General features: G+C 37.2%; 1 protein-coding gene across 3 annotated transcripts in view; it reads left to right on the forward strand.

Annotated features, from left to right (window-relative positions):
• The window catches only part of LOC137653734 (N-methyl-L-tryptophan oxidase-like), a 334,229-nt gene extending 309,153 nt beyond the window's left edge, over positions 1-25,076 (forward strand). For 2 of the 3 annotated variants that reach the window (XM_068387367.1, XM_068387351.1), the window contains exon 9: positions 24,522-25,076. In XM_068387367.1, coding sequence (XP_068243468.1) covers positions 24,522-24,754 — 233 coding nt within the window. In that variant the 3' untranslated portion in view covers positions 24,755-25,076. Of the gene's footprint in view, positions 1-12,377; positions 12,741-24,521 lie in introns of those variants that run through there. The other variant, XM_068387361.1, reaches the window with a different exon arrangement.
• Positions 25,077-25,661: the final 585 nt, after the last annotated feature.

Here is a 25,661-nt window from a genome sequence, read left to right on the forward strand (position 1 = left end):
CCCAAATACGCTGGCTCTAATTTGTGTTTCCTAGGTTGTAATTGTTTCAAATACACACGATCGCCCACAAATACTTTTACCGGTGCGGTTTTGAACCGACCATCATACTTTGATCAGTTATTTTCATTAGCTCTTTTCAAAAACCTTTCAGTGGTGTTCATTACTCTCCTCAATAGATTTAATAAATATACATGGTATTGCTCAGTGGAATATATTGGGAATTGTTGCGAATTAATGAGTACCGTATATGGTAACACAGGATCCTGCCCATACACTAGAAAGAAAGGGGCTGTCCCTGAGTGAAGCATTATACGCAATGTTCAAAGCTAGCTCAGCTGTAGGAAGCACGGCATGCCAATGGAGGGGGTCATCATCCACTAAGTAATGCAAAATTCGCACTACTTCCCTATTATGCGATTCTACTAAGCCATTTGCTGAAGGCCTGTATGCGGTCACTGAAAAGTGTTCAATTTTCATCAAGTCCGTGACCGATTTCACCACCTTATTTATAAACTCATGACCATTATCACTTATCAAAATTTTCGGGCAACCAAACCTAGTAATGAAAGAGCACAGCGCCTGGGCTAATGAATTTGCAGATTTATCCAACATTGCGTAAGTATGAGTGTACCGAGTAGATGCATCCACAAATACACATATATACTTATGTTGTGTTAACCCAGTAGGAAATGGTCCTACTACATCCACACTCTATAAGATTTATTAGGAACCACAGGCCACTTTCTGGCTTCCGGTACAGTGTTTTTATGTTCTTTGAAACAGTTACAAGCATGACAACCTTTTATATAATTCTCTATAGATATTTTCATTCCTAACCGAAAGAAGGATTCGCGTGCTCTCCTTAATGTTCTATCAATCCTGAAATGCCCTGCATACGGACTTGCATGTACAATGTGGATGGCTCGTTTAATTTAAGTGCGAGGAAGAACTATCCGTGCACAAAATTCCCCTCCCCTCTTCTCGTAAGCACAATATAAGATATTTTCAATAAAAAATCTCTCACAAGGCACATTCAGAAATGACGGATAACTCTCCAATTCCCCTTTAATCATTGATCGCACTCTTTTCATCCGTTCCTCTCTTATTCTGTCCCTCTCGGACTTCTTTTATGTTCCAACCTCCAAAGTCAATGAAACCTGCATCATCAAGACATTCATTCTGGACACCTGTTATGCCCTCGGCCACCCACATATATTCACTTTCGCCGCTCGTATCTCTCTCTCTCTCTCTCCCCTGCCTTCTGCATGCGCATCACGAAAATTCTCATCCCGTTCTCTATTTTCTCTTTTATGATCAGGGTCTTCAATATTTTGGTTACGTTCTTCGTTCCTCTTTTGTGCCCTAAATGTTACTCATATTACTGCACCTCTAGAGAGGGCATCAGCTACCTTGTTAGCTTTACCTTCTATGTGGTGAAAACCCTTTATATTGAACTCTAACAAACTCTCAATCCATCTCGCTTGACGAGAGTTCAAATCATTTTTAATAATACAAATCACGACTGACCTAATAAAAGGAACCGATGCCTCTCTAGAACCCAAAGAATAGCTAAAGCCTCTCGATCGAATGTACTGTAATTCTTTTCTGCCCTTTTTAACGCCCGGGAAGCAAAACAAATGGGTCTCTCCCCATCGCCGCCGAGTACTCCGGCTTTGGGGTTAGATGGTAATTCAGGGTGCCCTGTCTTGCAGCCGACAATGTCGCCGGCAGGGGAATCTTTGTTCCTCTGCTGCCCACGACGTCATCAGCAAAGGAAGCCATGCTTCCTCAGTCCACTGACGAAGGTAGGCGGCATACCTGCCGCCACCTTTCTCCCCAGTGAAGTATAAGACCCTTCCCCCCTCCCTTTCTGTCCTTTAGTGTTGGCATAGCCGTCACAACATTCTTTCTCTGGTATTCGGTCAGTCATCCCGACATACCAGGTTGTCTGCGTTAGGCCGCCGCCTCAGTCACCTTCCCCCTTATGTCCTTCCTTCACCGGAAGAGAATGTCCTGGGGGGAAAGATTGAGCTGGCCCTGACGGCTGCTGCTGGGAAACCCAACATACTTTGAGAAGTCTTCAGTCCTCCCTTGGTCTGCCATCCACAATTATTGCCGCTGGCTGTACACCTGGCGGCAGGCCTTTTGTGGATGGAGGGAAGCTAGAATAAGATGGATTCTTATCCCTTCCATTAGAATTCTCATTCTGGCAAGGAGACAGTAGGCGGCCTGACAGTCCTACTACACTTTCAATTGTTGTGCTAAACCATAACAATAGGAAACTCTCGTGCCTTAATACTTTCTCTCTCTCTATCAGTTAGTGTTGCCAGGTACTAACCTAACCCCGGTAGTGTGCCGGCTGGACTACAGTATATATAATATACAGTAGTACATGTAATTTCTAACATATTCTACATTTCCTATCACAGTCTATTGTTGGGACCACGATATCATGTTGAGGTTGAATAATCCATCAACACCCAGATGAATCCTTTGATTGTCGGGACCCTAATAAATCACCGCTTAATATTAATACATTACAGGTGGATATAGTTAGTATAAACACTTACTAACCCTAACTCTAAGTACTAGAGTTTCCTCCACCCTGTATTCTTCCTAACAAGGAACCTAAAGTATTATTATTGACGGAGGTCTCTGTAATTGATTGGGGTGGGAAGCGTAGATATGTGTCTTTCTTATTTTCTTTCCATCTTACTATCCTAAGCTACCATAAACAATAGTAATTACTATTGTTGATAAAAATTGTATGCTTTTATATCACTGATATAAAAAAACTATATACTCATTGAGCCCCTTTTCCTTTACAGGAGGAGCCAATGTAGAAGTGCGCAGCCTTAGCCTGCAACCACAAAGACAAGGACTCTTGTGGCTACACGAAGTGCAGGACTCATGCCCCCTGCATCATCGTGTCGGGAGTCCTCAAGTATTGAGACCCATAGGGTTACCCCACCTGTTCGACCCTGCTGACCAACGGCTTCGGAGAAGCTCCTTCAGTCAACATGGAGACTAGAAATACAGCGAGGGAGACCCTTCGCTAATGGGTAAGTAGATTCCAATAGAATTTTCAAGAGACCGTACTTACCCGACGACTCCCTAAGGTACCTACTGCAACAGATACTATTGCAAGAGAGGACGGACTGCCCAGGACTTACCAAAAGCTCTACTAAGAAGCTCCTTAAGGTGCTGAATTTCTCTCACTGCTCCAAAACCAACCCCTGGAGGTATACGAAGCATATGCCCATGATGAATGGGAAACTATTCGTCTCAGAGAAGTTGGGGACCAAACTGATTGAAGATCTTGAGTTCTGGCCTAACTTTTCAGTTTACCTAGAATGTTACATGAGACTGCGGGATGAACATGCAACCCATGAGGAAACGGTACCCAAATAGGTTATTGTCTTCGAACATGACAAGGCGCAAGCCATCATCCTGAAAACCTTGAAAGGAGCTGGGTACACCAATTCCAAAGTCTCAGCACTGAGCAAGAGACATCCCACATTTCTTGCTCCTTCCTCCATCTCTTTCCCCTGTTCGGAGAAAGCACTAGAATTCCTCGTCAAGGCAGTCGACAAGGGCAATCCTTGCCCAACCCTAGAGGAATGCAAACCATTCTCTCTAGCACTACCTGCCTGCGAGGAGAAGTGGAAGGTTGTCCATCTAACCTTCTCCGTCTCTAAGTTGGATCCAGAGATAGCAGGCCAGCAATTCAATGGGAACCTTCCGAAGTTGCCAGACCATCTTCTGAGGAGGGAACAGGAGACGAAAGAGAGACTGGCGGCCTCCCTTTCTCATCAGATCTGCCTGGAAATGAGTGCAGGTCTACTGAACACCCCAGAAAGGATAATTTTCCTGGCTAAGTTCCACATGGGTACCCTTGTGAAAGACCTATATGCTTTCCTCAGAGCGAGGAGAGCCTGCAGAGAGTCCGTTTTGACCTCAGCAACCATAAGACACGAACCAAGGAAACTGATTACCTCGAACATCTGGGGTAAAACCTTTTTTTCCACAGGAACTGGTCCAAGAGATCATAGCCAGAGCAACCACAGAGTACTGGGACATTCTCCAAAAGTGGGGCATGAGCTCAAAGAGGAAATCTTCCTCAGATGGAGGTCCCCAGCCTAAAAATAAAAATGCAAGGAGACCATGCAGATCTGCACAACTTTCTGCCGTGACTACGACCACGATGCCTCAGACCACTTTCCAGATGATCCCTCAACAACTGGTGGCTCAGTCGCCAATCTTTAGCCCCAACGTTGTGAGGCAATCAACTTCCTTTCACCGTAAGTCAGAAAGGCTCTAAGAGAAGTACTACCTGGAGATAACTCCTCCCAAGGCCGAGTAGGATGTGGTCACGAAAACAAATCCACAGGACCCCACATCCTAAGAGGGGTTCCACGTAGGAGGCAGACTGTATCACTGTCGGGATCGCGGAACCTTCGATCCCTGGGCCCATAGCTTACTAACGAATGGATTCGGGTCGAAATGGAACAGAATTCCACCCCGTTTTCCAAAATTCTTCTAACACTCCACCCCTCGTGAGAAGAATATACCTCAGAACTCTTGAACAAGAAGGTAAGAAGGAAAGCGAAGTCCATCAAATTCCAGGGAAGGCTGTTTTGTGTTCCCAAGAAAGACTCAGACAAACTCAGAGTCATTTTAGACTTGTCTCCACTCAACAGGTTCATCGAGAACAACAAGTTCTGGATGCTTACTTCGCAACACACAAGGACCCTTCTACCGAAAGAGCAAACAGCCTCAATAGACCCAACAGATGCTCACTGGCATCTTCTGTTGAACCGCCCTTTCTCCTTCTACCTTGGATTCATGCTAGAGAAGAAGTGATTCTTCAGAGCAATGTCCTTCGGACTGAACACAGCCCCAAGGATGTTCACGAAGCCAGCAGACACAATCATCTAGCAGCTAAACTCCGAAGGAGTTCAATTACTAGCATATCTAGACGATTGACCAGTTTGGGCAGCATCCAAGACTACTTGTCTGCAGGCAGCCAACAAGGTGATCCAGTCTCTGGAACACCTGGGCTTCAACATCAATCGCAAGAAGTCTCGCCTTCCTCCAGCTCAGAATTTCCAATGTCTAGGAATCCAATGGGACTTAAGTCACACCATCTCTCCATTCTATTGAAGAAGAGAAGAGAAATAAAGGGATCTGTCCAGAGACTAATCCGTCACAATAGGATTTTAGAATGCCAACAGGAAAGAGTATCACACACTCTCCAGTTTGCAGTAGTGACAGACCCAGTGCTAAAGGCACATCTAAAAGATGCATCAAGAGTCTGGAGAAGATACGCATCAAAAGCTCGAAGAGATCAACCAAGGCTGGCTCCGACCCTATTGCGCACGCTGTTAAGGCTGTGGTCAACAGCCAAGAGCCTATCACGAACAATTCCCCTGCAACCACCACAACCATCAGTGGAGGTACACTCCTCCTCGAAAGGATAAGGTGGCCATTCTCACGAGAGAAAAGTGCAAAAGAATTGGTCGTACCAGTTCAAAACCTTTAATATCGACGTTGAGGAAGCTCTGACAGTTTACCTGACATTGAAGAGACTATCCCCTCGCAGAACAATCCACATCAGATTGGCCTTGAACAACGAAGTGATAGTAAAATGTCTAAATAGTCAAGACTCTAGATCATCTCACATAGGACATGGGATATTGGCCACCTTCCACCTGACAAGGAAGAAGGGATGGCACCTATTAGCAGTTGACCTACAAAGGTTCCGCAACGTGACAGCGGATGCTTTATACAGGCGAAAGCCCAAAGAGACAGAATGGTCCCTAGACACAGACCCATTCTCCTTCTCCTCGAAAAAAGTTCCGGAACTGCAGACCGACCTCTTCACAATGAGCGACAACAAAAAACTACTTCGTTATATAGCCCCTTAGATGGACCCTCAAGCAAAGGCAATGGACATCACATCCATCGAATGGAACAAGTGGAACCACATTTACCTGTTTCCACCAACCATCCTCCTGCTAAGAGTCCTCGACAAGCTAAGATCCTTCAGAAGGACAGCAGCAGTAGTGGCCCCCAAGTGGCCCAAAAGCAACTGGTTCCCTCTAGTTCTCGAACTGAAACTGAAGCTGTTCCCTCTGCCGGACCCAGCATTATCCCATCTGGTCCAGAAGTCGACTGCTTGCGCTTCATCCTTGAGAACCAACAAGCTACATCTCACGATTTTCTCGCCCTAGCGGCGAACAAAAGTTTTAAAATCTATAAGGATAAAGTTGATAAAGTCAAGTTCGACTAGGAGACAATAGGAATCATAATGGAAGAAATGGGGGTCCTTTGTGAAATCAAAGGAACCGACAGAAATATCAATAGATTTTTGTCTAGCTTTCTTCATATTCCTACACGAACAAGGCCTGGCTTCCACTATGATTACCTCATGTAAGTCTGCCCTGGCTAAACCACTTCTGTACACCTTTGGAGTGGACCTATCTAGTAAAATCTTTAATAAGATCCCAAAAGCATGCGCTAGACTCAAGCCAGCAACCCTTCCAAAGCCCATCATGTGGTCTTTGGACAAAGTCTTGCACCATGCTTCTAATCTAAACAATGAGAATTGTACTCTAGAGGATCTAACAGATTCAAGTCAGCAACCCCTCCAAAGTCCATCACGTGGTCTTTGGACAAGTCTCGCACCATGCTGCGTATCTAAACAATGAGAATTGTACTCTAAAGGATCTAACACAGAAAGTTATTTTTTCTGTTTGTCACAGCCTCAGGGGCTAAAGTTGGTGAAATAGTGGCCTTATCTAGAAATGAAGGCCATATTCTGTTCCTTGACAGGAGGACTGAACCTATATCCTGATCCTGCCTTTCTTGCCAAGAATGAGGTACCCACCAGTCTTTGGAGAATCTGCCTTCTGAAGAAAGATACCTCTCTGTGCCCAGTAGAGTGTCTTTAGGTCTATCTTCGAAGAACCTCAGACTTCAAGGGAGGACAGCTCTTAAGAGGCGAAAACTTTAGGATCAAACCTACCCCTAAGACAACTGAGAGCAAAGCTCACCTACCTTATTTGCAGAGTGGATCTTGACAGTACACCCGCAGGTCACGATCCAAGGAAAGTTGCTTCTTCGTTGAACTTCGTCCAACACAGGGGCTTTGGAAGACTCCGCTCATACACTGGGTGGAGATCATCCAGAGTCTTTTACAAACACTATACAAAGCAAGTACATGAAATAAAACATGTTGTGGTGGCGCCGGGTAGTGTTATAAAACCCATCGTCTAGCGCTGCGATGAACAGTGAACTGCTTTGGGACTTTCCAGTGCACCGGGTGCATGGGTACATTTACACTCGAGTGCAAATCACAACGATGACTAACACACTGTTCCATATAGGTGCAAATCTGACCAATAACACCAGTGCCGAGTGAACGTTGCGTCACGGTGTTCTTGCATTCCCAAAATCTGTACAAGTCAGTCAGATTTAGTTTCACATCTCCATTGAGTGGCATCATTTCAATGAAATTACATATTTTTTCGACAAGAGAAAATATGGACCCTTATGTGTTTTCAATGCTGGATCAGATTCATACCCTATTGTAACTACATTTGATAATCTAGTTGCAAGGTAGAAATACTAAACGTATTTGCCTCTTATTACTGCTATCTCAGTTACAGACGAATAAAGCATACTAGAGTTTTAATTAAACCCTAGAAGGGCCCAACTTGAAATCAGAGTACAGATTTCCAAGGTATGTGAAAGGTAATCTCTTAAGTTTTACCTTTTCCCTACAGAAAATCAAGCCTTGAATCCTTATTGTCGATGTCGACACTTTCCCTGCAGGGGGCGGGAAGCCCTAAGCCAGTTCCAAGCTTAGTGGAAATGACAGATAATGGTAATGTCATATACAGGTCTAAGAGACCAGATAAGGACCACATTGAAGGTAGAATGCACTTACACAAACCCACAGATATAGTACTTTCAAGTTAATTCTCTGGTAAGCTTCCATCAGGACAACATGGGCGAGCCCAAAAAACGGATTTTGAGCAAACATTCTTCTTCTTTGTCTACATTTTTTCCCACTTCTGTGTGGGGTCAATGTTTCTGGTCTATTTTTGGGTGAGATAGCCATGTCATCCTGATGGACCCTCCCTTTTTGCCGACCCCACCCGAAAGTACTCTATCTGTGGCTATTCCTGCTTAAACACAAGTTAAGGAGTGGTGGCCGGTAGTAGTGCGGATAGAAGGTCCACCGGGTACCTAGATCGGCACCCCCTTCTTTCGCCACTCTTCCCCCTCAAAGAGTTACAGTAAATCTATTCGGGGGTGAAGATTGCTATGTGTCGTATCTAAAAATACGTCCCCCGATATTATGCGATATCCTTGATTTTTTTATGGATAACTCGCCTGGAGTTAGAATTCTGGGGACCTTCGGTTAATTCTCTGGGAGTGTCACTGTAGCAAATATCCCTTAGAAAGCTACCTAAAGGAACTTTCCATCAGGACGACATGGCTATCTCACCCAAAAATAGATTTTTCGCTTTGCTCAAAATCCTTTATATAGTCCATCAATAAGATATACTGCTTAATCAGATGAGAATTGAATAATTCTAAAGCAAAGACTATCAAAATAATTGTCTATCTTTATGGAATTAAATGTATAATGACGTTTTTATATAGAAATGTTCGTATCTTTGATTTTTTCTGTACCATGTAAAAACAATCACATTGTTTTTGTCAATTCCTATAGCCAGGATGTAATCTATTTGGTACTTTCATAAGTTATCAGTTGTTTATCCATCTTCTGAAACCAGGTGTTCATAAATGTCAATTCAAAACGTGAGTCATATCTAATATATACTCCCCATCTTCATTTATAATTCCAAACCCATGGCCTCCACATATCTATCCCTTCTCTTCGCCACTCATGTCTGCTCATATGATTAGCTTCTCCTCTTTCATTGTTCTAGTAGTTACCTCAAACTCTTGTCTAAATCATTCTTTTCCTTGTTCTTGGCAACCTATCTGAGGGATGTATGCTGAAATTACATTTACTGTCTGATGCCCTTTATCATTGGAATTATTAGAAGCTTATCATTAGATTTTATTCTCTTGACATCATCTACTTTTCCTTCTAGTTTATTACCTATTATGACAATAACTCCATTTCTTCCCTCTTGTGACCCACTGTATGAGAGCTTATACTCTTTCTCTCTAGTTCCATTTCCTTTCCATCTTGTCTCCTACACACAAATGATATCTATCCTCCTTCTCTACATCTCATCCACTATCTTCCGCAATCTTCCCATTAGTGTAGTGACATTCCAAGTACCTTCTCTGATTTTCCATTTTGTCAATAGCTTCTTTGGCCAAAGTCGTGAACCCTGTGGTACCCGTTATCCATTTATCATGCCAGTAGGGGGATCCTGATGTGCGTCGCTTACAGTGGCATCCTAGCCACATCCACATATGTGATGGCATCAGGCATGGTTTGTAATTTGGTAGATGGTTTTTACAATTGCATGTCCTTGCAGTCATCAAGCACAATTTTTGGCACTGGGCTTTACCTTTGACAAAATAGTCCAACAGCAAGACAACAGTTTCCAGTTATTGGCAGTAGGACTAGCCTTTTTCTAAAAACCAAAACTACAATGCATCAGTTGTCCTTTTAGCCGCTTTCTACAACACACATTCTTTACGGTGGTAGTATTCTTACACCCTACCACAGTGCCTGTTGAAGATATATGATTATGGTTCAAAATTAGAAGATGGCGTTCACTATGCCTCTGTGTTTAGAATTGAAGAACAACAGCAGTGGCATAGTGAATTCTATCTTCTAATTTTGAACCATAATCTGTAATCTCAAGCGTGCTCAGGCTGAAGACAACACAGGACAAGGAACATTGAAGTAGGCACAACCAGAGTTCAAGGCTTCTCGAGGGTGGTTTGAAAAATTTAAGAGACGGTCTGGCGTTCATTCAGTGGTATGACAGGGTGAGACTGCCAGCTCGGACACAAAGCAGCCAAAGCCTTTGTTAAGACGTTTGACAAGTTGACTATCCAGGAAGAATACAGTCTTCAGCAAGAATTCAACTGTTATGAAACTGGGCTTTTTTTCTAAAAAAAAAAGTGCCTTGTCGGACGTACATCACGGTGGAAGAAAAGAAGCTACCCTAGCATAAGCCTATGAAGGACAGGCTTACCCTTGCACTCTGTGAAACACCAATGGGGATTGAAAAGTGTAGCCTCTGCTGGTGTATCACTACGAGAGTCCTTGAGCCATCAAGAGAAGCTTCCAGTGTTGTGGAGGGCGAATGCAAAGGCCTTGGTAACAAGAAGCTCTTTCACCGAGTGGGTAAACCTTTGATTTGGCCTGACTGTGAAAAAAAAATATTTGGAAAAGAACTGCCTCCCTGCTGGTGTTGGACAATACTCTTGCTCACCCTCTTGGCCTTGAGGAAGATATTGAAGCAGATTTCTCATTCATCAGGGATCTCTATCTTCTGCCTGACACCACCCTTCTCCTCAAGCCCATGGACCAGCAAGTGATTTTAAACTTTAAAAAACTTTATACAAAATATCTCTTCAAGAGATGTTTCAAAATCACTGACAGCACAAATCTCACCTTGCGTGAATTTTGGAAGGAGCATTTCGATGTTGTGATATGTCTCAGACTCATCGATAAAGCTTGGCAGGAGGTTTTGAGATGCACCTTGAACTATTCGTGGAAGAAGGTGTGGCCAGATGCCAACTCCACACGAGATATCGAGTGTTTCCACATGTACCAAGTTGAAGCTAATGCCGAAAAAGTTGACGATCCTTAACCTGTTCCTCAATCTGAGGTTGCTGAGATCGTTAGACTCGTGATGTCCATGGGTTTGAGGACAACATTAAAGAGCCTCTCGAGGAGCACCAAGAAGAACTTATGACAGACGACCTGAAGGAGTTAGAGGCCATGCAATTGAACGTTGTTCAAGAACAATTCTCTAGTGTCGAGGAGGAGGAGGATGACCCACTGATAACGACAGAAATTAAGAAGGGTCTAGCTGCCTACTATAGAATGGCAGCTTTTGTAGAAAAGAGACACCCAGAAAAGGTTTACACAGGTCGTCTTTTTGATCAGGTTAATGACGTTTGCATGAATTATTTCATGGAACATTTTAAGAAGCAGGCAGAAATAGACTTCCTTGGATAGTTATTTATTAAAGAGGCCTTCGATCCTAGTAGGCCAAGAGGAAGCTGAAAGTGATAAAAAAAAAGTGAATTGGCAGTGATGAAGAAAATTATTAGGTTTAGAAAATGCAAAATGAAAAGTAAAAAAAAATACAAAATTAGAAAAATATCTATTATCGTAAAGTTCAGTGTTAATGGTTTTTGCCATTTGTTAATGTGTTTTGTAAAGTTAAGTGTTAATGTTTTTTGCCTTTAATGTGTTTTGTACAGTTTAGTGTTTATGTTTTCTGGCATTTGTTAATGTTTTCTGGCGTTTATCATCCTCCTCTGCCGTCCCGCCACTTCGCTCTTGGACTTCTCCTCACTCCAACGGTAAGGTTCCACATTTTTGTTACTGTATTTTCCATTCATTATTGCATTGTTGTACTGTCTGTTCTAATTATACATTTAATTTACAGGTTATTAACGGTTAGGTTATTATTGAGTTGTCCAAATGATTGTATTTCATTGTGTTTAGTGGAGTTTAGCCTTATTATAAAAATCTAATGTGGTGTTTTTGTAGGAATTGGAACAAATTAGGCTAAATTACATGTAAAAAGCGACTGACAATGCGAAAAAAACACGGTACTAAAGCCTCTACGGAACCAATTAATTTCTCATTATGTGGCATTACTGTGTATGCCATTACTTTGCTAATAAGATTCGGGCATTATTAGGATCTCTTGTTAGCCTCAAGACATCTGTTTTGCAGGTTTAGCTGGCATGGTTTATTGAATCAGTTATTCTAAAAGTTTAAAGATTTCTTTATTGATATTATAACCACGAATCCTATCCATTTGATAAGCCACAAAGGCTAACACTAGTAATAAGAAGCCTTTGTAATTTGTAAGAATATCATTAGATTTTCCTTATGCAAACCAATTATTATATAAAAGATATGACCTCCAATCAAAACCTCTAGCTATCTCTCATTCAGCCTTTTAGTGCCCCAGTTTTACCCCTAGAGGCACTTAAGGGGTCATGTAGGTGGTGAAGGATCATGTATTTCTAGTATGTGTCATGAGATATCTGCTACTACTCAGCAAGGGTAATGAAAAATAATTAATTTTTTATATGAGGAAATGAACATTTAACAAATATGAATATATTTATTTATTTTTTTTTTTTTTTTTTTTTTTTGTGAGTAAAGTAATTCAGTATCGCTTTTGTAGGACTGAAAGTAATGGAAGTTATTGGAGATGGATGTATCACTGCTCACACTCCCGATTATGAGCCATACATCGATGTGATTGCAGAGGGATTTGGAGTAGCTCTTGGTGGTAATGGTTATGCAGCCAAATCATGTCCTGAATTTGGAAGACTTGCAGCTCGTTTAGTCTTACTAGGAGAGTGGAACACAGAAATACCAAGAGACAGAGTCAGGATCAAATGGAAAGAAATATAGAAGAGAAATTGTATAAATTAGCCAACTTAAAACTAAAACCACTAACAAATTGGTAAAGTTAAATTTCAGCAAATTATATTCATCAGTAAATTTCATGTAAATTCAAGGGTATTATAAACTTTTGAAATATGTTGAACATCTTACTTTAACCAATTAACACCAAGGAATGGGTCAACATGAAATATCATGTTTTTATATTTGACTCCTAAATATATTTGCATTATGTCATTTGTTAGTAATTTTTATTCGTATAATTTAAATATATAGTTTACAGATACTTGTAATTTGTGGGATATAATTTTTTCATTACTATAGATGAGATGTATGATTAGGCATTTTCATAGATATGATGAAAAAGCTGCATAAGTTTTAACATATAAACCACAAAACTCAGAAGTTTGGCATGAATACTGTAAAATGAGGGCTGTAGACGTTAGCTGGAATGCCAAACATTTTGGAAGCAATTTTAGTGTAATGCACAATAGGGTGATTATCAAGTATTGTTTTTCTATTTGAAGACAAGTATTGTGGTAGACAGGTGTAATTACTAAATTTAGTAAAAAGAAAAAAATTACTGAACTTGATTGAGCTATTAGGAGGAATTTTCATGCCAAAGATCTAAATCTACTTATAATCCAAGTCTTTCATTTTGGAGGATTGGACAGAAACATAATAAAGAATGTACACTGTTCAGAGCAGCACATTTAGAGCAACCCCTTAATCCTTTGGACATATCCAAGGAGGGGCAGACTTTTGCAAAGTGTAAATAATGTGTATAGTGACCATTCTAGTTTATATTAGCTTACCCAAAACTGTAGTCTAGCTTGGCCTAACCTATGCAGTCATAAGTATTGTGAGTAAAACTTATAATGTAGAATCCACAAAAGTGAGAAAAGTATAACAGTGAAGTATAAAAGTACAATGAGACCATATTTTACTTGATCTTACTGATTGAATACCTGAAAAGTAACATCAATATTTTCATGATATCATCAAAGTTAACAGCAACAATTTATTTGGGTTTTATGTATATTCATTCAGGAAATATTAGATTTTGCTCTTAAATTTAGCAGAGCTCATTGTTCCATCAAATGCAAGTCAGAAAGTTCAGTTTTTTGTATATGAGATGAATGTACTATTTTAAAATAAGGTACCTGAAATTTTTCATCTTGAAAGTTAAGAAAAAAAAACATCGGTGCTAAGCACAAGAATAGGGAATCTGCATTAGTAATTCATACAAGGATTGGGTAGTATTGTTTGCTTTTGGATTTCAAGTTGAACTACACGTATCATAGGTAGATCCAGAAGTAGTAATTGAGTGATGTTAAGTTTTTAAAAATAAGGTGAATTTGAATCCTAATTCAAGTCAGAGATGATGCATTATCTTAACCCTTCAGTGATGGCTAACATAAATAGATGTGCATGTAGTCTTCGGCACTAGGAGAGGGTAAGCATATATTGATGTGTGGGTATTCTGTATGGATCACTAGGCAATTTTTTTTTTTTTTGGGGGGGGGGTGTACAAGGTAACAGCATGATTTAATCTACTTACTGGCAACCCCATAATCTAGTATTCAGGCAAAGTTTGTAATTACCGCATTGGTCACTGCCTGTCTTCAACCATGAAAGCATCCAAAGACAGCCTGCCTGGTCTTTTACCTGCATGTTTGTACAGAGTATCGGATATCATTCAGATGTTGGCTAACTTTGTCTCAGATTTTGACTAACATTATGTAGATGTTGACTAACTTTATACAAATTATTTTGAAGATGACATGTATTAGAAGTAGAAATTTAAAGTGATAACTGTCATATTTGCCAATAAAGTGGATTGTATGAAACTCCCTGAGAGGAGACAAAATCGGTTGAGCCATTGGGTCCCAAAAGGTTTTCTATATAGGGGGTTTTCCTTTAGAGTTTTCAGAAATGAGTCTCCTAAAGAGGACTGATTTTTCCACTTATTACATTAGCTATGCCAGATCATTGCCAACTCAGGATAAGAAAGTTATATCCACCTGTTTAAGCTGAAGACAGTCTTTCTAGGCTTTCAGGTTTTTCCCCTAGCAGGTGTTGTTAGGTATGATAGGGCATATTATTTGACAATTCTACCAGAATGGCATATATTTGTGTTTTATGGTAATAGAGATTTTTCTTTAAACAGAAGGGTAAAGGATGTTAATGATCTACTACAGTACTATGTAATAGAGAAGTAAGATGTGTTATCATACATATACAGTTAGGGAAGTCAAGTTTTACCCTTAAAGTGATGGCTAGAACAAAAGGAGTGCTGCAGGCTATATTATCTTCGGGGAATAGCCTATAGTTACCGTGTATGCAACCAACAGGAACATTTTACTCCCAAATAATTCCCCAGCAATTTTGAATCCAGTTGTATCTGGGACAGAATTTTTATATGGTACAAAGGTGTTCAAGATGTTATGTAATTTTATAACATTTCTAAATTCACGTGAAAGGACAACAAAATTATGTATACTTCTCTAAAGATGATACAAGCAAGATAAGAAGGAATTGTATTTACCAGAGTAAAAAAGATAATGAAGTCTAATGATGGTGTCATCTTTTGGCACTCTGAGGAACTACTATCTTCGAAATTTCATATATTAAAGTTTTTTTTATATTATATATATACATTTATATATATATATATATATATATATATATATATATATATAAAACATGTGCACCTTATTGTTTTGCTTTTACCTTCAATGACAATCTAATTTTTCAGTTTTACCATTTATCTGTCACTTTCTATATGATAATCTCCATACCAATAACATGAGTCAATACAGTACTTTATTGTTTTTCTTTAACTTTCAATACCGGTGAGTACTCTTTCAGTTATAATATTTATATGTCACTTTTTATTCATTATTCTCCATGCTGATAGTATGAGTTATTCACATCAAGATTTTGCAGTATCTCTTGCATAGGATAATTGCCCACTAAATGTACTGAATTTCTGGTAATCTGTCTGAAAATTTAAAACCCGACCCATTTTCTCTTTTGGGTATTTACAATTCATGCTAATAATACCATGGATATAATAACTACATGTAATTACAAAAAAATGAGAAAATTATAAAGCAAAGTGAATGAAACGTAGGGTATGGAGAATTATGCAGTGTATTTGAATTAGATTGGTAAAATTTTAGTAGCAAGTGGATGATTTACTAATGGTATAAGAAAACTAATTAACCTCTTCAATTCCAGCCTCTCACGAAAAAAATTGCCACTCGAGCCCCATGTTCCTTTTAGGAACATCTTACTCAATTCCTTTTGGCACAAACCCTTAGTTGTAGGAATTGAAAAATTTTATCATTACATTGCTGAAAATTAATTTTGTTTCAAGTGATATATAATGAGGAGGTATTGGGAAGAGTGAATCAGAAGAGATCACTTCTAAAAGTGATAAGGAAGCAGATGTAATTTCTGTGACATGTAATAAGAAAAGAAAATATAGAAATTTTATGTCATACAGTAGAGATAGAGGAGAGAAGAGCAAGAAGCCAGCAAAGGAAAAAGTTTCTGGATATTTTCTGGGGGATGTAAATGAGAATATAACAGCTGGACAATTTATAGAGAGAGGCAATTGACAGCCCATGTCAAGGACATGGCACTTAGATAGATAAATAGATAGATAATTTTTCATATTTTGTAAAGTATTCATACATAAAAGATAAAAGAAAGAGGAAAAACAGGAAATTACAGTATGTTAAATGACACCAAATGGGACAGAAGGGAATTGAAATTCCCAAACATACAATACATCCAAGGAGATTCAAAGAGTCAAATATAGTACAAAATACACTCACAAATAGGATTATTAAACCTAAGAATAAAATTTTAGAATAACATACAGTATCTCAGTAGTGGAGAATATATTACTCAAGAATAATTATGACAATTTGAACTTATTACTTATGTTTAGATACTTTACTAAAGTAGCTTCAAATATTGGATATTGGTTCTCTTATTATGCTACTGGTAAGATTTTATAACAAATACTTACTAAAAATAAAAAAAAAAAGATAAAACAATGATAGGTGCATGTGTCTGAATAGTTTCTAAAGAAATCCATGTTGATTTTGCATGTTATATCTTTGGTTATTGAGTTTAGTATTCAACTTTCATAGTCATTTAATTTCATTAAAGAACTACAGTGAAATAAGCTAAATAGAATACCGATTTTAGTGGGAACATGCCAACACATACAGAACATAGGTTCAATCAGTTTGGTTGCACAGAACCTACAGTATTATCATAGCACATGCCTTTATTCCTATTTAAGGAACATATTTCTGAAATACTTACTGATCTAAATGCATACTATGGTCTGTTTTCATGATTAGAAGGTTTTGAAAGTATTTAGAGGTTTTTTTTTTTTACAGACAACAAGTGTGGTTGATTATGCTTTCAACATTTTGATTGTCAGTCAATTAAACTGATTTTCCATTCAGTTCACAACTTCATGACACAATCAGAAAAATTCAGAGCAGTAAAGCCATCTATTATTGCTTTGACAAGACAGCGCCAATAAACATTATGCATAAGGATCTAAGCTTTCCTATCTTGTACAATAATGCCAGCTACAAGGGAATTAACGTACCCTGTATAAGTTTTCCAAGATACGAGTCATCACACGGTCGATTTTTTGCTTTGTTACAAGAGAAAGAATTTGAGATATGAGTTCGAGACATCGCTGCTAGATGGCATAGTGAGCAGTAACAACACAGCATCCCCCAGCCTCAAGCTTCTGAAGTTCCAACACGCTCTCATGTTATTTGTGCAATCACCTCGTAGACTAAACACTTGATTCGTTGCACTCGTGGTTTCTTTCCTCATGTTTTGTGAGAATTTTTTATTCTAACTTTCTTTTAACCAGGCCTCCTAAAAAGTTGAATGCTAGTGACAGTGCAGAGAGGAGGAGAATGATGTCCATAGAATTGGAATTGGAAATAAATAAGAAACATGAGTAAGGTGCAAATGTGAAATACTTGGCTAAGATGTATGAACATAGGAAGTGAAGAACGTGTGGTTAAATAATCAAGAATCAGTGAAGACAGTGATGGAAAATAAGATAAGCAAAGAAAAAAATCTAAAAAGGATAAAGTAATAAAATTAAAAAATATTAGAAAAAAAACAATTGTGAAGTAGCTTTTAAGTTTAGGGTTACATACGTAGTGTTAAGTAGTGATAGCAAAAAAACGAGCCTTCGATCCTTCTCTGTGAATCTCCTCTACCTTCAACCTCCACCAGTGTCTTTGTTAGCTTTGGTCATCTCTCCTATATTAGTAGACTGGTTAAAACCTTTTTTTTATCTTTACATACTCCTTCTGTTATATTTTTATAATATATTTAATATTTAGAAATGCATTTTCCTTATTTAACAAAATGAAACCTAAGAATAAAGGGTGTCATTTTGAGTGCTGGAACTGATTAAATGTATTTCAAGTATTTTTAATGGTGAAAATTGATTTAATATACGAGCAAATTGAGATGAGAACTCGCCCCCAGAATGAATTAAACTCTTAAGTCAAGGTACCATTGTAATGTCTTTTTTTTTTTATTTCCATGGGCAATGTGGAGCCTTATGTCCTTGTGTTCTCTCTCATAAGACCAGTACTAGACAATTTACAGTTGTTCACCAATACTATTATAATTCTTGTTATTCTCTGTTGGCTACAGCAATCCTGCTTTTCTTACCTTTGTAGTTTTCATCTGAGACTCCATCCATCATGGGCAAAAATTTTATATGCTATATGTAGATAAAATTTCTATATTTTATGATTTAGGACCTGTGAGTAAGGTTTATTTTGAAACATTAAATATTAATGGTAAGATGAAAATATTGTAATGATTTGTAAATCAAAAATATCATTGTATTCTAGACCAAGAGCTTCTGGTAATTTCTCATCATTTGTCAAAGCAGCCAGATGTGCTTACAGCGTAAAAAGAATCCCCAGGAGTTTTCCCGAACTTTATAGAAAACAGGTCTCATATACTGCATGTAAAGAAAGTTACACTGGCATTCAATAGTCAATAAAAATCTATTTGTGAAGCCATACTTCCATTTGCAGCATTGCTAGTTTTAGAAGAAAACAAGGAAATTTTGGAAGATCGAATTTCTTCAAAAGCTATGCTTTTATGCTTGAAACTACATCCTGGAAATGCTATAAAAATTCAGCATTGAGCATAATAATAATAATAATAATAATAATAATAATAACTTCGTCATCTGGGTCTCACTTTATAGAGATATAAATTTAAGGCCTGCATTTCTTTGTGAAGTTATATTAATTAATATTAATAGGTGAACTATATGTAGTTTATGAACCCTGTAAAATATTGTAAGTATCATTATTGTTAAATATAGTTATTGTTATGTTTGCTGGCTATTAGTGTCTTTAGTTGTTACTTTTTTTTATTGTCTATGCTGAATTAAGGCATTAAAGTAGATTTTATGTTTTGACCATAATACTAAATCGTCAATTATATGCTTGGAAGCTGTCAAGAGATGCTTCAATAAAAGAGGGCTTTAATTCAACAATGCACAAATCGTAACCATTCTATGAAAAGGATCACCATCCATGCTCTTATAGGACAAGCCTTTTTTTCAACTTGGACGCATTGAGAGGGAAGATTCGTTGAAACCCACGGTAGTAGACCACCTGTTACACTGTACCTAAAAGCCTATCAATCATCCCTCTTCCAAGAATTTGAATGTAGGGTATTCACTTTAGCTTATGCAAGGAGCTAGGGCAAGTTTTCCTGCTCCTAAGGGTTTGAATGTTTGATACTGTATTTACTTTGGCTTATGCAATGAGCTAAGGAAAATATTCCCTCTCTCTCAATAATTCGAATGTAGGGTATTCATTTTTGCTCATGGAATGAGCTAGAGCAAATATACCAACACCTTAACAAGGATTTATCATTAATCCTGAAATACTTTGCTTTTAGAGGGTTTAAACCTATTAAAGTTATTCATAAAGAACCTAATCTTTAACTGATTTTTAGTTGCTTAGCAGTATTGGTTGTAGCTTTAATTAATTTTAATTATAGGTTTCCCTTAAATAATCTTTCCGGTTAGATATCACTTACCAAATCTTGTTCTTAGTTATCACCTAACTTTATCATATCTGTGCTGCCTGTTCAGCTAACTATCATCTTGATAACATCTGCTTTTAAGAAAAGGGTAATTCTTTTTTTTTATTATTGGTTAGTCTGGTTAAAATGAGAAATATCTACAAACTCTATATCCTTTTTTTAGAGAGGAAAAGGATTTTAAGGGATCCGGCCTGCTAATGCCATTTTTTTTTTGAGAACAGTACTTTGACATTCATACCACTTAATAAGGTGACTTAGGACGTTTCCAAACTGTATAGGATTTTTGCCTCTGACCTTCGGTTTTGGGACGACAGGGGGGATTTATCCTGAAAATGAGTGTTTTTCTAATTCTATCTCCTCCCTTGATAATTAATATTAAGATCTGGGAATACTACCCTATATAGACCTGATGTAGACCTCCAATCAAATGAAGAGTTTTTTTTTTCTAAAAGTAATTTTTTGCTAGATATGAAGTTTTTCATTTTGGTAATAAATCAGGGAAAAAATTAAGAAAAAAATATGAAACAAAAATAGGAAAAGACTTCATTTTCTTGTTTTATAATGTCTCTCTAAGTTATATACCAAATTTCAATGCTATATCTTTAAAACTAAGGGAGAAGATAGAATTGGATGGTCAATAAGGATAGTTTTGAGATACAGGCGTTCAAAGTTTTCCTTTGTATTTTTACAAAGGCAGTATTAATAAATCATGATTATTATGAATTTTATGTTCTTTTTTTGGATAATAATAAAGCAAATCAATGTTATTTATCATAGTTTAATAATAAATGAAGATCCCTTTGCTCAATATCTTTCTTCTTTAGGCTTCTGTCAGGCAAGGCGGCTGCTCCTCCATCCACTCCACTCTCTCTCCGTCACTACCGATATTACCCACTTCTGAACTCTTATTAGAGACAGTTTTCTTCTTTCTTATGTTAGCAAGATGTTGAAATTGTCTTTTCCTCTTTGGCATGGTGAAGTTCTTGCCAAAACCAAGAAAAACAGACGTAAAAAAGAGTGAATGTCAGAAGTCAAACTCAAATGTGTACTGTCCCTGAGGTTTCTGCTAGCTTTGAAGGCTGAAGGGTGTAATACTTCGTCTTGTGGTTCTTGAATCTATACAGATGCCAGTGCTCACAATTTTTTTATGTTAAAATTTTATAATTATCAAAATTTATAACAGATGAAATACTACATTTTCTTGTAGGGATCAATGTTTTTGACTTATTGAGTAACTTTTACTAATTACCCTGTAACTATGAAAGTAAGAGGAATTTTGACAAAATATTACGAATACACATTTCCCATTGCCATACCAGGCCCAGTTAATTTTTTCAGGATTTTGTGTTTTTCATCCTATACCCCCATGTATTGGCATACCAGCCGGGCCCCTAAAGCTATTGCGTAATTATCTTTTATAGTAAATTTGAATTATCCAAGGAAAGTTCAAGATCCATGAGATTAGGGCTGTAATTGCTTTCAGAGTAATTTCAATTGTGAATTAAATTCTGTATAGGGCAAATAGAAAATGCCTTTCTATTCTCATTATATTATACTGAGATGCATTCCTCTTAATAGTCAGATTGCTAACATCAAATTTTGAGATTACCATTGCAGAGCAGATAAAAGAACAAATTTGGAGAGATGATCTCTCAAGAACAAAAAATTTCAAATCTTTTTTATATTCATAATAAAATAAAACTATATTCATCTACCTTATGGAGCATCAGTATTACAAAAGAGGTTCAAAACGGTTTTGAACTAAATTGATTGCTATGCAACTGAAAACACGAACCCAACTGTGATTACCATGATTAACATTAAAGTACTGTATTTGAAATATGGAGGTAGTCTCAGGGAATGATGTCGGACCTCATGTAGGGCACAGCAGACTTAACCTAACAGCAGCTCATCTAACTAAAACCAGGTATGCCCACCAAGTAACTCTATTGGCACTGCTCAACCTCCAGAAGGAGGCATTCTTGCTGAATATTAGCTCAAAAGGTGCAGAGTCAGCCACAGCATGGGTGAAATGGCAAGCTAAAGAAGAGCTCTACTTTTGTGTACTGGGACTTGATCATGAGATATGAAACCCTTATTCTCATATTTGTCAATGCTCAGAGAAAAGAACTCACTCCGCTGTTCTTTGCATTGGACCATACCAATTATGCACGATGGATGCCTGTCCACATCAGGAATGTGAAGTCCCAGCACTGTCAAAGATAAGTTGAAAACACTCTCACTGAGTGCTTTCTAAGGCCTCAAGTGAATTCTCGGTGATTTCATTTGACCAGGCTCATGAGCAGGAAAACAAGATATTGAAAGGCTCAGGGAGTGCTATGGGGCTTACTGAAAACTCTGTTGGCTTTTGACAATGGATGTTCTTAGGGCTAAAGCTAGTTCTGTCACATATTATAGGAAACAACTATTTATACCCAGTAGTATAGTAAAGAATACATTGCTATTCCTTTCTGCCGGTAACAGGTTTTCTCGGTAAATATCATACTAGGAAAAAACTGTGGAGGCATCAACATATATATATATATATATATATATATATATATATATATATATATATGTATATATATGTATATGTATATGTATATATATACATATATATATATATATATATATATATATATATATATATAATATATATATATATATGCACACGATTGATGCCAAAGAATTTTAGGCTAATTGTATTTTAGACAATTTGCTTGTAGATGAGTGGTCATTTAGATAAACTGTTTTTGACAAATTGCTTTAGATAAATTACATTTATGACAATTTGTTTAATGCGACTGTCCACTATGTAATGGTGTTTTAACACAACTTTAAAAATTTTTAAATCGTGTTATTGTTTCTATGTATACAGAAACGTGTTGTACATACTCTACAGAAGTTTCAGCCAAATATTTTTACAAATTATGAAGATAAAGAGGTCTTTAAAATATTACATCATCCTTACTGCGTCGTCTGCATGACTGAGTTTGACAGAATTGTCTTTGCATGTTTATTTTTGCATATATATATATATATATATATATATATATATATATATATATATATATATATATATAGCAAATTTTTCACTCATGTTTTGAAATCTCGTACGTCTGACAGAGATGGAAGGCATTGGTAGAGTGTAGGCGAAAGCAAACTACAATCTTCTAGAAGACTAGCCAAGGTTTCCAAGGAAAGACGTATAAAAATTATGATGGATGTGTGTTTCTTCACTTGCAGTTCGTATGCACACTGTGATTTTACAACGCCCTCGTGAACTTTATAGCAAGGCTAAAGTTACCTAAGGTCACTCTATATTGTACAAAATATATATGCATTGCTAATATTGCAATGTTATTTAAGGTTGCAGTGACCCAAGCTACACATTTAGGAAAATACATATTGTATTACTTACATGACCTGAAAAATATTCGTTTAAGGAAAAAAATAGGCCATCTTGAGATTTGATCTCTTTTGTCTTTCTCTTAAAAATTCGGGTGGGCTCCTACTTTACAATTATTTGGTAGTCCTCAAGGAAATCACATGCCAAATTTGATGCTTTGCTGCCGTGTAACGGTAATTTCTCTAAGCAACGTTGGCTTGTTTATACAGTAATGCCTCACAACATGAAAATTTCGTGTTATGAGTCACATTTCACATGTAAATCGCCTAATTCGTTCCAAACCCTACAAAAACACCACATTAAATTTTATAACAAAGCTACAGTATAACCATGATGAAATACTCTGCAGCCAAATACATTTGAGCCATTCAATATACCTAAACTAACTGTTAATACCTGTAAATTACGTAGTTATTAGAACATAATGCAATGATAAATGGAAAATAATACAATACAGTACAATACTATACATATACAAAATATACAGTATCATATGTACTGTACTATTATAGTTATCCTTACTATAGAGAGACACATTTTCTATTCTGTAAGTAACCTGTTTTCTTCAGCGTTTATTAATGGGTGGCTATTTTATTCTGTACATGGATAGCAAATCTCTTACGAAAGTTTTTTAGTAATGTTAGAAAAATCTTCGCAGCGTGAAAATTTCGTTAGCAGATTCTTTTGTGAAGAGAGGTATGACTGTAGTTGGTACATCTGCCATCAGGTTAAGTTTTATCATAATCTGAAGGAAAGAAGAGGTACATTTATGAACTACATTCCTGTTGACTTCTAGGGTTAGATATCTAGGAGTATCAGCCACTTTTCTTGATAACAACAGAAAGGGGTTTTCCCTTTGCTGTACTTTTCCTGATTAAGCTAGAATATAACCCATGACTTTACTAACAGGAATCTTGCTATATCAGGATCTCTTGTCAGTCTCAAAACTTCTTTTTTGCAGGTTTAACCAGTGGGGTTTATTGGACCAGCTCTTCGAGAAGTTTAAAGATATTTTTATTGATTTTGTGGCCATGAGTTCTATCTATATTATTAACCACTCAGGCTAACACAGAGTAATGAGATTAAATTTTCCTTATGGAAACCAGCTATTTTATAAAAAAAAATATGGCCTCCATCCAAGCCCTCCAGCTATCTCTTATCTAAACTATGCAGTGATCCTGTTTTAACCCTAGAGGCACAAAGGGAGTCATATACGTTAGATGGTGGAAGTTCATGTTTTTCTGGTATGTCTTAGTATGTCTGCAAGAGTAATGAAAGGCAATGATTTTCTATATGAGGAAAAGAATATCTAATAAATATGAATATATTCTTTTGATTTTTTGTAAGTATAGTAATTCAGTATTGCTTTTGTAGGACTGAAAATAATGGAAGTTTCTGGAGATGGGTGTATCACTGCTCACACTCCTGATTTTGAACCATACATCGATGTGATCGCAGAGGGATTTGGAGTAGCTCTTGGTGGTAATGGTTCTGCAGCCAAATCATGTCCTGAATTTGGAAGACTTGCAGCTCGTTTAGTCTTACTAGGAGAGTGGAACACAGAAATACCAAGAGATAGAGTCAGGATCAAATGGAGAGAAATATAGAAGAGCAGTTGTATAAATTAGCCAACTTAAAACTAAAACTGAGAAAAATAAATTTCAGAAAATTATATTAATCTGTAATTTCATGTAAATCCAAGGATATTTACAACTTTAAATATTTTGAACATATTTTTTCAACAACTTTAACATCAAGGAATGGGTCAACATGAAATATCACGGTTTTGTATTTGACAGCTATAATATATTACCATTATATTATTGGTAAATAACTTTTATTCTTATTACAATATCATTAAAATATATAGTTTACAGATACTTGCATTTTGTTTGAAATTATAATCTTTTCTTCACCATATGTTATCTTATAACATCAAACTTCTTATCTGAGTTGTATGATTAGGCATTCTTATAGCAATGGTGAAAATGTGTATAAGTTTTAACATCTTAATCATACACTCAAAAGTTTGGTATGAATACTGTAAAAAGAGAGGTGTAGACCTGACATAGAAAACCAAAATTTTTCAGCAATTTTAATGTAGTGTGTGGTATGGTGCTTATCAAGTATTTTTTTTTTATCTAATTGAAGACAATTATTGTGGTTGACAAAGGTATCAGTACTGAATTTGATAAAAAAAAAAAAATCAGTAGGAATTTTCATGCCCAAAATCTATATATACTTAGAATAGTCTTTCATCAGGAGGATTGGACAGCATAAAAAAAGGGGTTTTGACGTAGGAAAAATCTATTTTTGGGTGAGATAACCATGTCGTCCTGATGGAAGTTCCCTCCGGCAACTTCCTACTGTATGATATTTCTGCGATTGATATTATAAGAGAATTACCGTCAGGTATCACGGGATTCTAACCCCGAAACGACTATCCGAAGATATCGTGTATAATCATGAACGTATCCTAAGATAACCATAGATATCTGCACCCCAAATAGACCT

The sequence above is a fragment of the Palaemon carinicauda genome, chromosome 1 (genome assembly GCF_036898095.1).
Source record: "Palaemon carinicauda isolate YSFRI2023 chromosome 1, ASM3689809v2, whole genome shotgun sequence".
In the NCBI taxonomy this organism is placed as follows: Eukaryota; Metazoa; Arthropoda; class Malacostraca; order Decapoda; family Palaemonidae; genus Palaemon; species Palaemon carinicauda.